Source organism: Dipodomys merriami, unplaced genomic scaffold (genome assembly GCF_024711535.1).
Source record: "Dipodomys merriami isolate MVZ:Mamm:240054 unplaced genomic scaffold, mDipMer1.0.p SCAF_14, whole genome shotgun sequence".
Taxonomy (NCBI): Eukaryota; Metazoa; Chordata; class Mammalia; order Rodentia; family Heteromyidae; genus Dipodomys; species Dipodomys merriami.
The window spans coordinates 34059004-34071150 of NW_027202715.1; the positions used below are offsets into that span (position 1 = coordinate 34059004).

Genomic DNA, 12147 nt, shown 5'->3' on the forward strand with positions numbered 1-12147 from the left:
CCTCGTTTATTTTTTTGCCAGTCTGAGGGTTTTAAGTTCAGGGCCCGAAGCTTGTTTGACTGGTGCTCTACCATTTGAGCCACAGCTCCAGCCTGGTTTCTTACTGGTTAGTTGGAGATGAAGTCTCATGAACTTTTCCGCTCTTCTGGCTTCAAACCAAGATCTTCTGTATCTTAGTCTCCTGAATAGTTAGGACTATAAACATGAACTGCTTGCACTTGGCTTAAAGCTACTTTATTCTTGATTGATACATTGTGTGTTTCTTTTTGCTTTATGTGATGAATTTTTGCATTATATAACATTTTAGGCTAAGCTGGCTGGATCCTTTTGTTCTACCCAAATAGAAATTGTGTGTAGACAGGGGGAAGCCTTTCTAATTATTATGGGCACTAGTATCTATTCTAAGTAGTGAAAGTCAGCCTTGGGCCATGGATCAGATAGTGGGAGGGTCTTCAGGCCTTTAGATTCAGCCTCAAGGTTCTTGACAGCTAAAGCATTGGCATATGGTTTGGACCTAAGACCTGACAGCTAGGGAAAAACAGAGTATGGGGCTTTACTTATTAAACGGCTGTAGCAATGGGAGGGGTCTCTGTCAATGGCATTAAGTGTTATAGCTCTTTGTATCCCAGGTAATTTGAGACAGTAAAGGCTACAAATTTCCATTGCCCACTAATTGTCTCTGTTGCCTTTTGAAGCCTGCCACTGTTCCTCCTGTCAATTTTGTCTGGACTATTCTGCTTGCTATTCTCAACTGCTACTTCTTGTCTGCTGTCAGGGCAGCTTCCACTTTGCTACCACTGCTTCTTAATCTTTGTGTAACTAGCTTAGCAAAGGTAGGCAAGACCACTAGAAAGAATTATTATTGAGGGGGACAGCCAGGAGCAATGTAACTCTTTAGCTGCTCACTAAGTGAACTGAGCAGACTGCTTACAAAGCCAGGAGGAAGAGACAAAGGTTTGTTAGCACCATTCATGTCAGTTCCCTCATATCTACACAAGTCATATTATAATCTGTCATGCAGATGAAGTATTATATTGTATATTGTGTTTGCACCAATCACAAGATTTCTTTTGGGCTGAAACCCAGGTGTGCTATTTCTTCCCATCTTCAAGTGGCAGTTAAGCAGTAGTCTTCCTTTCAAATAGAGCACCTTTCCAAAGGGTATTAAGTCAGGCAGCAAACATAGGGTCCCTGGCTAATGTATTGTAAAGATGCTGATTTAAAGTTCTTTGGGCCACATAGTTAGCACTAAGTTCTGATAACCAGGAAGTTCATCTGGCAGGAAAAGGCCCCTCGGCAAAAGTAGAAATGACCCTGTGATGATCTTGTGTCAGGGAATCTTAGTTTGAGGTTATTCAATGTTTATAGGGAGTCTGAGCACAGCCTCACAACACATTTGGGCATACACAGATGCTCATTTGTTGCAGAAGCTACATTAGTCAATCTGTCTATCAGAGTTCCTGCTAAACACTAGGTTTCTATAGCCTTGCTTAGCGCTCTACCACTTAAGCCACAGCACCACTTCCAGCTTTTTTTCTTTTTGCTTATGTGGTGCTGGGGAATTGAACCCAGGGCCTCATGCATGCAAGGCAAGCGCTCTACCACTGAGCCACCTTCCCAGCCCTTTAATAAACTTTTCTATTACAGTGTATGTTTTGTGTCTTGTTTGAATTCTTCTCTAGCAAGGCAAAAGAATTAAAATTAAACTGTGTAAAATATTGGTAATTTATTATGAAATTTGGCTGCATGCTGATAATAGTACTTAGAACAAAAGGCTTATCAGAGTCACCATACTTTAACAATTTTTAATAGTGCTTTAACAATGCCTAATTCTGCCCCCAGTGTCCCAGGGAAAGATGATCCCTATCATTTGTCTCATTGTTAAAATGTTTTATTACATCTATTGTATATTTGCTCTATGTTAGGGAATACAGCCCAGTTAAATATAATTTCCTTTATGTTTTGTCTAGTAAATTATTGTTAGCATTATTTTATCAGTAAACAAAGTACTATTATAGGTAGAACTAGCTAATCTAGTAAACTATAGTTTAAGCCTGTGATAGTTCAATTATTTCTTTGTAAAATTTATCAACAACCTGACTTAATAAATTTATCTGGCTGTTTGATTGATGGATTTGGGTTGGGATTGAACCTAGGGCCTAGCATACGCTAGGCAAGCACCTTAGCATTGAACAATTTCTATACCCTCATTAAATTTGTTTTTAACTCACTAACTTTTTTTTTTTTTTTTTTAAGATTTCAACAGCATGTTCCTTTCCGGGAAAGTAAACTTACCCACTATTTTCAAAGTTTTTTTAATGGTAAAGGGAAAATATGTATGATTGTCAATGTCAGCCAATGTTCCTTTGCCTATGATGAGACACTGAATGTATTAAAGTTCTCAGCCATTGCACAGAAGGTAAATACCTTTAGATTTTTGCAAATTTTCGAAAACTTTGTTTTATGTTTTATTAGCATATTATTTTTTTTGAAATCATACATTTTATATTTAATACTTTAAGCCTGGGAAATAAAATGTATCTTCCCAAATAGAAAGAAAGGTATGGGAATTAAAATGACCTTTAACGATACATGTTAATCATAAACGTAAATTACAGATTAATGAGTATTCTTGGAGTGAGTTTCTACTCAGACATTCATCTGGGTTGTCATGTTGAATAATCAGAAATCCTTTGCTAGAAGTAATATTAAATACTTAACCTAGGAAGCTCGATGAACCTGTAGTTAAAATCCAAGTACAAGTAGATATTTTTTCCCAGAAATTTTGTGTAATGAATTTCTTTTTCTGTGTTTATTTGCATAGCTCTTACTACCATTTCAGTTGTCACTTGAACTAATTTATAAAATTATTTACTTTTAGTGCAATATCTTCCCTTTTTTTGTTTTAACAGTCATCTTGGATGTTTTAACAGGTTTGTGTTCCAGATATATTAAATTCTTCTCAAGAGAAATCTTTAGGATTTGTCAGATCTTCTCAAGATGTATCATTGGACAGTAATTTGGATAATAAAATATTGAATATAAAAAGGAATAACATTTCATGGGAAAATAGTCTAGAGGATCTGGTAGAAGATGAAGATTTGGTTGAAGATCTAGAAAAAGCTGAAGATAAACTAAATGTGGGAACTGAACTTATGGATGAAGATCTAGATAAAACATTAGAGGAAGATAAGGCTTCTAGTAGCCATCAAGAGAGCAGAGTATGTATTTACAACTCATACTTGAATTGTTTTTTTTAAGTTAGGGTTTACCATTATTAATAATTACTTGTTTTGTTGTTCTCGTTGCTTTCTTTTTGGTAGCGCTGCCATTTGAACTGTGGTCCTTGCACTTCATCACTTAAGGATATCTCCAGCCATTATCATTTTTATTATTACTATTATTGGATACACTGGATTAATACTTCTTAAGGCTCCATCTCTTCCTTGTTCTTTTGATTTGAGGTTTGGTTATATTGCCCAGGCTTGGCAAGAACACCCAGGCTCAAATTATTTTCCTGTCTAAAATTATGACATGTACTACACTTCCATTTTTTTTTCAACAGTAGTAAAACTTATATTTTCACTTTAGTTCTTGAAAAGTTTCAGATCTACAGAAAGATTATTGTTAACGAACATTCATTTCCTTTTTTTAAAAAAAAACTATTCTTTTATTTGGATTCACCAGTTGTTTAGGAGTATATGAATACACAATTTTTTGGTTATACTTTTTATGTGGGGTGTATGTTTGTGTGTGCTCGCGCATGCACACATGTGCTGATATTAGACCTCACACTCTGACTTGCTCAAGGCTGGCATACTAATAATTGAGCCAGTTCCACTTGTGTCTTTATGCTGGTTAATTGAAGCTAAGAGGTTTTTGAATTTGCCATGAAGCCTATCTTTGATCTCAGCTTCCTGAGTAGCTAGGATTATAGGCACAAGCCACCAGTGCCTGGCTTGCTTATACTGTTTGAAAACATGATGGATATATAATGATACCTTACACCCAAATATTTCCACATTTATTTTTCCTAAGAAACAAAGTTACTTTCATTATTGCAAGACCATTTTCATTCCCCTAAATTTAATCCTCATGTATTCATTCCTAAAAATTTAAAATATACTAGTTTATTCTATCCATATTGACTTTGTTTCATTTGTTCAAAGCTTCAAAGCCCATTACCTGTATCAGACTCTAAAGTCAGAGTTACACCTCTGTTTTTCCCTGGTTATTTATGTATGTATTTAAGTATAAGATCATTGGTATTGTTAAGGTGTTGTACAGAGGAGTTACCATAAGTGATTTTAGGGGTTTTCTTTTACCAGATATATCTTTTAATTTCTTGTCACTTTACAATTATTGTAAAGAGTTACAGCTTTTGAACAATTATGCCATTGTATATTTTACATGTTAGTTTGCATTTTAATTAGATGATTGAGACTACTTTTTTATAACCCCTGGTTTTTAAATAAATAGATAAATACTGAGGTTTAAACTCAAGATTGTGCTTGCTAGGCAGGTGTTCAATCTCTTTTCCACACCTCTATTTGTCCCATATTGTTTTAGGTTAATTTATTTGCTTTTTTTCTTGGGGCCAGCCTTGAACTGGTTCTCTCTATTTCTGCCTTTAGGATTATGGAGTCACCATGTGCAGATATAACTTGATTTTCTTCACTTAGAAATACATTCAGCCTGTTGGGAACCTTGCTTAGTCTAGTGATTTGCTAAATATGTGAGGCCCTGAGCTTAGTTCCCATTAAAGGTCATCATTGATTATATTAGTTTGCCATAAGACAGTAATATAACTGAATCAACACTTAAATAATTCCTGCTCAGTATAAATCTTTATTGAAATATTGAAGTCAGGATATCTGTTATATTTTCACATATAAAGTTGAGAAATTGAAAGAGCTTTAAGTTTTAAGTTTGTTGATTAATCTGTTTTGAGAAACATTATTCTGAAACATTAAAGAATATTAAGTGACCTTAAGAAAATGGTTTTCTACATCTACAGTTACAAAAGTCTGATTAATTTGGGGGGAAAAGTTTTGAAAAGTGTTCTTAGCAGTTTTTCGGCACAGTACAACTTGAGTTTGCAGTTTTGACAGGACATTTTAAAACTCAACCTTATCACAGCTTCCTTACTTAGGAAGTATGAGTGTTGCCAAGCTCATAGAAAGTTGTGTGGATTAACTAAAATCAAATGTGGAACTCTCCAAAGTAGTTCTTGGTGGACAATAGACAGATTTTATCTTATTTTTTTTCTTAGATTAGCTAGGCAGCAGAGCATTTAAATTACAAAGTTCTGTTTCTTTTAAAACTTGGTTTTTCATTTATCTATTTCTAAAATATGGAGATTCACAGTAACAAGTTCTTGCAAATGTACAATTTTCACTGAATATTATTAGTATTCAAAAGGATGGAGTGAAAATAGTTATCTTTAAACATTTTGACAGTATTTTCTTAGGGTGTATTTATTTTCTAAGATTTGTAATATTTACATGTTTTAGAAGCTGTTGGATTTAATAGAAGACTTGAAAAAAAAGCTAATAAATGAAAAAAAGGAAAAATTAACATTGGAATTTAAAATTCGAGAAGAAGTTACACAGGAGTTTACTCAATATTGGGCTCAACGTGAGGCTGATTTTAAGTAAGTTTTTTTTTTTCATGTCCTTGTAAGAATGGAAAAAATCTTTAATTTGGTTACTCTTTTAAAATCATCTTATTTTTTCATTAAGTGGCTTCCAAATTCTGATGATGTCTTTATATAAATTTGAAGTAGATATTAGTAATTCATACACATATTTTTGCTTTTAATCTATAATATTTTATCTTAGGAATTTAACTTGAAAAACAAAGTTGCCTTACATTTTTTAATGTAATGATTTGTGTTTTTTAAAGGGAAACACTCCTTCAGGAACGAGAGCTATTAGAAGAAAATGCTGAATGTCGTTTGGCAATCTTCAAGGATTTGATTGGTAAATGTAATACCCAAGATGAAACAACAAATGGAGTTTGTGTTGGGAAAGTTGAAACTGAAGTACGTTAATTGAAATATTTAAAGAATTTAAAGGTTTTGGCACAAAATTTAGTATACCACATTAATGCTGTCTATTTTTAAAAATTTATTTATTTTTTGGCGGTCATGGGGCTTGCTTGATTACTGGGCTTAGGTGTGGTCCCTGAGCTCTTCAGCTCAAGGTTAGCACTCTAGCACTTTGAACCCCAGGTTCCACTTCCAGTTTTCTGGTGGTTAATTGGAGATAAGAATTTCATGGCCTTTACTGCCCCAGTTACCTTTGAACCACGATCCTCAGATCTCAGCCTCCTGAGTAGCTAGGATTAGTCGTGAGCCACCCACGCCTGCCTGTCAAGTAGTTTTAGTTAAGAATTAAATAATGCTGGGCTGGGAAGGTAGCTCAGTGGTACAGTGCTTGCTTTGCATGCATGATGCCCTAGGTTTGATTCCTCAGTACCACATAAGCAGAAAAAAACAGAAGTGGCCCTGTGGCTCAAGTGGTAGAGCAATAGATTTGAGCTGAAGAGCTGAGAGACAGTGCCCAAGCCCAGAGTTCAGGCCCCACGACCCACAAAAAAAGAAAAAAAAAAGAATTAAATAATACTTATTGTGTTGCTTTATTTTAATTAGGCCTACTTTACAGAAGTGTGTGTGTGTGTGTGTGTGTGTGTGTGTGTGTGTGTGTGTGTGTGTGTGTGTGTGTGTGTGTGTGTGTGTGTGTGTGTGTGTGTGTGTGTGTATTTTAAAGTTAGGATCTTGTTACACAGTTTGGGCTGACATCTAACTCACAGTCCTCATGTAGCCTCTGGAGTGGTAGAATTACAGACATGGCCACTGCTCCTACATACCAGTACTATATAGCTTTTGGATTTGGAGTATTTATATTCTGTTTCAGTATTTCTTTTTAAAAATTTCATTAGCATGTGCTAGTTTTGTAAACAGTTTTCCTGTGACATTTCTACACATGTATATATTGTATCCTGATCAACAGCCTGCAGGTATATCCCTTTGTTCCCCTTACCCCCATCTCTCATCCCTCTCTCTTTAAACAATTTCCACAGATTTCATTTTTAGACCATGTTAATTCTCATATATAGCCCTTCCTTCTCCCTCTGGTGTTTCTGTCTCCCCATTAGACCCTGTTTTATTTTCAGTCATTCTTTGTGTGTGTATGTGCACACGTATGTGCGCATGCATGTGAATGCATGTGTGCACAAAAAAGTTTCACTATGGTGTATTTCAAATGAGCATATCTTATATTTTGCGCAGAATAACACTTTCTTGCTTTTTGGTATTTCTCATGTCACTGTATGATTGTAGGTAGATTCCTTTTGTCTGATTATGGAATGCCCCTCAGATTTGACTTAAAAAATTGTAAATTAAAAAGAAAAGATATAAAGAATTCTACAAGGGGATTTAACATAATGTTCTGATTAAAACAGTATATATATTTTAAAAGAGTTGCTTTTGCTGAATAGCTATTATTTAACTACTCTAGCTTTTCACTAGGGAGTTTTCTTACATAGCCCCAGGCTAGTATGGAACACTTCATGTTCCGTATAATAGAATATGAATTGGTAAAACATGAACTTTTCATAATTGGGAAGTGCTTTATTTACTTTATCTTAAAGAATTTTGTTTATGAATTTTTTGCCGGTTTTAAAACTGTCTAAACCAGGTATTAACACATTTCATGTTGAAATCCTCATTAATGTTAGACATGGTTTTTGCTATTTTTAGGAAACACATAATTGTGTAGGATTTGAAGATATTATTGATTCTCTTCAAGATGATGTCTCTGGTATTAAGAAACAGGCTGAAATTGCTTACTTACACATTACATCTCTTGCTGATCCCCAGGAAGCTGTTGCTTACTTGCAACTAAATTTTAATCAAGTTAAAGATGAACTAGCTAGAACCAAAGAAGAATTAATCAAAACTAAAGAGGAGTTAAAAAAAAGAGAAAAAGGTAAGTGGATATATTTTACTCATATCGAGATAGTACAAACACATAAAATATATAGTTGATGAGTACAAGAGGTTTACATCTTAATTACTAAGTTGACCAGAGAATTCTTTGATCCATATCTTAACTCATATATTGATACAATAAGGAACTCCATAGGAAATTGCAAAAGAGTTATTTATTTTATGAAATCTCATTGTATAAAAGTTTCTGCTCTGTACTTAGAAGTTTAAATAACTGTTGAGTAGTTTAAAATAGTCTACTAGATTGAGTTTGCATTTTATGTCTGGGATTTAATGAGATATATTTCATATATGAATGCATGTGCATATATGTGTCTATGCACATACATATGCATACACAAATGCATGTGTACAGATACGTGTACATAAATACATGTCCATATGCACATACATACATAAATATGATTGCAATGTCTGGATTCTAAAAGAGATGAAATTCACTACCCTTTTTTAGTCAAACAATATAGGTAGAAAATTCCAAGTCATTGGGTCTGTGCATTATGTAGTATACTAGAAAGGCAACAGATGTGTTATTTAGTGTATGTCACTGGATTTCTTCCTCAGTTTTGAAAGTAATTTTTCTGAAACATTACTGTCTTGTAATTAAATTAACAAATGAATTTTGGAAGGAACATTGTGCTTTTTAAGTGCTGTCAATTCTTTCTTAAATCAACATATTACAGCAGCTTATGCCTCACTGCTGTTCACTGATCTGTTTTCTTTAGATACCTTGATATTTCTTTTTTATATTCTCTTTATCTTTACAGAATTGGATTCATTGATTCAAGAACAAAAGATATTTAATAAGGTAATAGAAGCTTCTTTGTCTTTTTTATGCAACTTAAGTAAATAAAGGGCCATGAATTATGACTATGTACTTTTAAGATGATATATATAAATATACATATATATATGCCTTCATATCTTTTTTTTTGCAAATGATCAGTGAAGTTTCTTAAATTTTCCCAAACCATGTGTAATATACAGCATACACATATATAAACACACAGCGACCTTTTTGAAAAAGCTTACCTAAATAGGTCTTTTATTTTCTTAGTAGACAATTTTGTAAATGGTCCTATATTGTTATATAAGAGATGTAGCTTATTATTTTTACAAGATTCATGGTGTTGATTAGATATATCTAACAGTGTATAGCATGTAAACAAAGGTAACTTTAGAGAATCTGCAGAGTATTAGGTAATTTTAGGTAATTACTCCATGTGGAAATAGATAAATATGACATTTATAGGTCCAGAAATGAAATTGCAGGTATTCATAGAGATTAAGTAAGTTTAATTACTTTAGCATCTAATATTTAAACAAGTAACCAAAATAGCTTTGAAAATACTTTTCAAAGCATGTTTTGGTTTGCTTTGTTTTAGATGGAGTCTTACTATGTTGCCCAGTTTGATATCAGACTTGTGGACTCAATCCTGTCTGTCACCTTGGTCTCCTGAATAGCTACTGTTTAGATAGTTCCTGTTTTTTCCTTTATTTTATCTAGTCCTGAATAGAGTAATAGGTTTAAAAATTAAATTATGTTAAATTATGTAAAACAGAATAAAAAGTCCGTATAATCTTCCAGTCTTATTAGGCTACTTGGGATATTCTAGTCTTTTAAATGTCATGTGTTTATATATAATTATACAAACTCACTTAAGTCTCAGAATTATTTCATGGTGTAGATTTTTTTTTTCTGTTCCTGAACTCAGAGCCTGGGCATTGTCCTTGAGCTACTCTACTAGCTCAAGGCTAGTGCTCTACAGGTTGAGCCACAGTGCCACTTCTGACCTTTTCTGATTATGTGGTACTGAGGAATTGAACCCAGGGCTTCATGAATGTTAAGCAAGCACTCTGCCACTAAGCCACATCCCAGCTCTGTAGATGTTATTTTTAATTTTTTTATGGAGTTGTTAAATCACTTGCCGAGGATAACACAACTGAAGGTGGAGTGGAGAAGCTAGGATCCAAACCCAGACAGGCTGGTTTCCAGATTCCTAACTAGTGTGCTACATTGCTTCTCTTTTGCATACATACCTTATTATTTTTCAAAGCAAAAACTTATGTTGTTCAGTGTGTCATTATTTAATCCTAAAATCTGAAGTTCTAAAACTTTAAAGAAGGGGAACTTGACTAGGTCATTCTGATAGGTAACAATACTAGGGCAAGGGTCAATTTGTTATGGAGTCCTATCTGACCAATTTATCCTCAAGGTTTTGTCATTTACTAGACATACTAAGGGACTAACTCTGAGAGAACCTAAGTGTGGTTATGACACACACACATTGCTTTGCTTAGGGATATCTAAAACACTCCTTTATTTAAAAAAAATTCTACTGCTTTATTATTTAAAGTTATTTCTATCCCTTGGAAATAGAATATTGATGATTGTACCATGTAAGATGGCTAAAAATACTCCCTACCCAAATGGATTGCTTCTGTTTCCTGCCTTTGTACCTTTATTACTTTATAGACTTTTACTTAACTGCTAGAATTTTCATCATTCTGGATAAGTCAGATTGTATACTTTTTCTGTTAACTTGTTTTTTTTGATTTTTTTTTAAATTGTGAAAATACCATATAGAGGGGTTACAATTACACGGAGTACATTTCTTATCAAACATTGTTGCCTTCTCCTTTGTTTTCCCTTCCCATCCCTTCCCATCTCCCCCCCCCCCCCGCCCCCCCACCAAAGTTATAAAGTTAGTTTTTTGACATAAGGACTTGTACATCTCATTGTTACAATGAGTCCACCTGTATCCCTATTTAAACGATTTGTTTTTTCCCTTCTCCACAAATTCTGCTAGCTTGTTTAGCTAGTTTTTGCCTTAAAATATAAATCATTGATCTAGAGGCTTAATTTTAGCTCTGTTTATAGACTGAATGTCTTTGAATATAACTTGTTAAAAGCTTAGGTTAAAACATTTTTCGTAGAATTCTTAAAATGTAAAACACTATTACTTTCAAGAAGTTTCAGGTACGGAATAGTTGAGTTTTTGTAGCGGAAATTTGAGGTTTTTAAGTAAACGGTTAAGGATCAGTTTTGTCAGTGTTTTCATACTTTTCAAAGCATGTTTTGTTTTGTTTTGGATGGAGTCTCATTATGTTGCCCAGTCTACTATCACACTTGTGGGCTCAGTCCTGTCAGCCTGGTCTCCTGAATATTTGGGACTGCATGCTCTTAACATCAAGCCTTCTCAAAATGCATTCTGAATGTGACTTTAGGGCTGAGGATGAAGTTACTCCCAAACATTACTCATTTGTCAGAGCTATCAGTTATTTTAAGAAATAACTTAGAGAAGTTTCAAATAGTTTGAAAATGTATTTTTTCTTATTTTATGTTAGGATAAGGTTAGTGCATCTTCTTTAATTGACATGAAATCATCTTGTGATGCAACTGTAGAAATTACTAACAGCAGCAGAACCAAAATCTATTCAGAAAGAAAACGATTAAATGAAAATGAACTTCAACAAGATGAGCCTCCAGCAAAGAAAGGTATTACTTATAATTATTAATATTTTAATTATATTTAATAATAAAAATTATAATTAATGTCACTATGATCAGAGATTCCAGCAGCAAGCCTTTAAGAAAGCGAATTCCTAAACCAGTAGATAGAAAAATTGTTAAATAGGAGAACTTACTTGATTGACTAAGGGAAAATCTAAATGTTGTAACATTTTTTGTTAACAGTTACACACTGTCATGTGGCTGAGTATATTTAATGACCATTGGATTTAAATAGACAAGTTTTTAGATATTATGCTTTTATCACTTTATTTGGTATACCTCTAATTTTTTTCACTCTGCTTTTTCTTTTCCTTCAAGCTTGAACTCGGGGCTTTGCAGTGTTTCTTGGCTTTTACACTCAAGGCTGATGCTTTACCACTTGACCCACATCTCTACTTCTAGTTTTTTATTGATTAGTTGGAAATAAGAATCTCATGGACTTTTTTGCTCAGGCTGACTTCAAATTTCAATTTTCAGATTTCAGCATCCCTAGTAGCTAGAATTTCAGGCATAAACTACCAGCTACTCTGCTTTTAGTAGTTAAAAATAGCTTTCATGCCAGGGACCAGTGATTGACAGTATTCTACCTAGTCAGAATACTGAAATCAGGGAATAGTGGTTT

At 33.8% G+C, this 12147-nt stretch overlaps 1 protein-coding gene across 1 annotated transcript in view; it reads left to right on the plus strand.

Moving 5' to 3' along the window:
- Positions 1–12147, plus strand: part of Kif20b (kinesin family member 20B) — a 48766-nt gene that overhangs the window by 12303 nt on the left and 24316 nt on the right. The window contains exons 12-18 of the mRNA XM_070021172.1: positions 2257–2419; positions 2934–3221; positions 5514–5653; positions 5905–6043; positions 7763–7991; positions 8779–8819; positions 11360–11510. Of these exons, the coding sequence (XP_069877273.1) occupies positions 2257–2419; positions 2934–3221; positions 5514–5653; positions 5905–6043; positions 7763–7991; positions 8779–8819; positions 11360–11510 (1151 nt within the window). The remainder of the gene's footprint in view (positions 1–2256; positions 2420–2933; positions 3222–5513; positions 5654–5904; positions 6044–7762; positions 7992–8778; positions 8820–11359; positions 11511–12147) is intronic.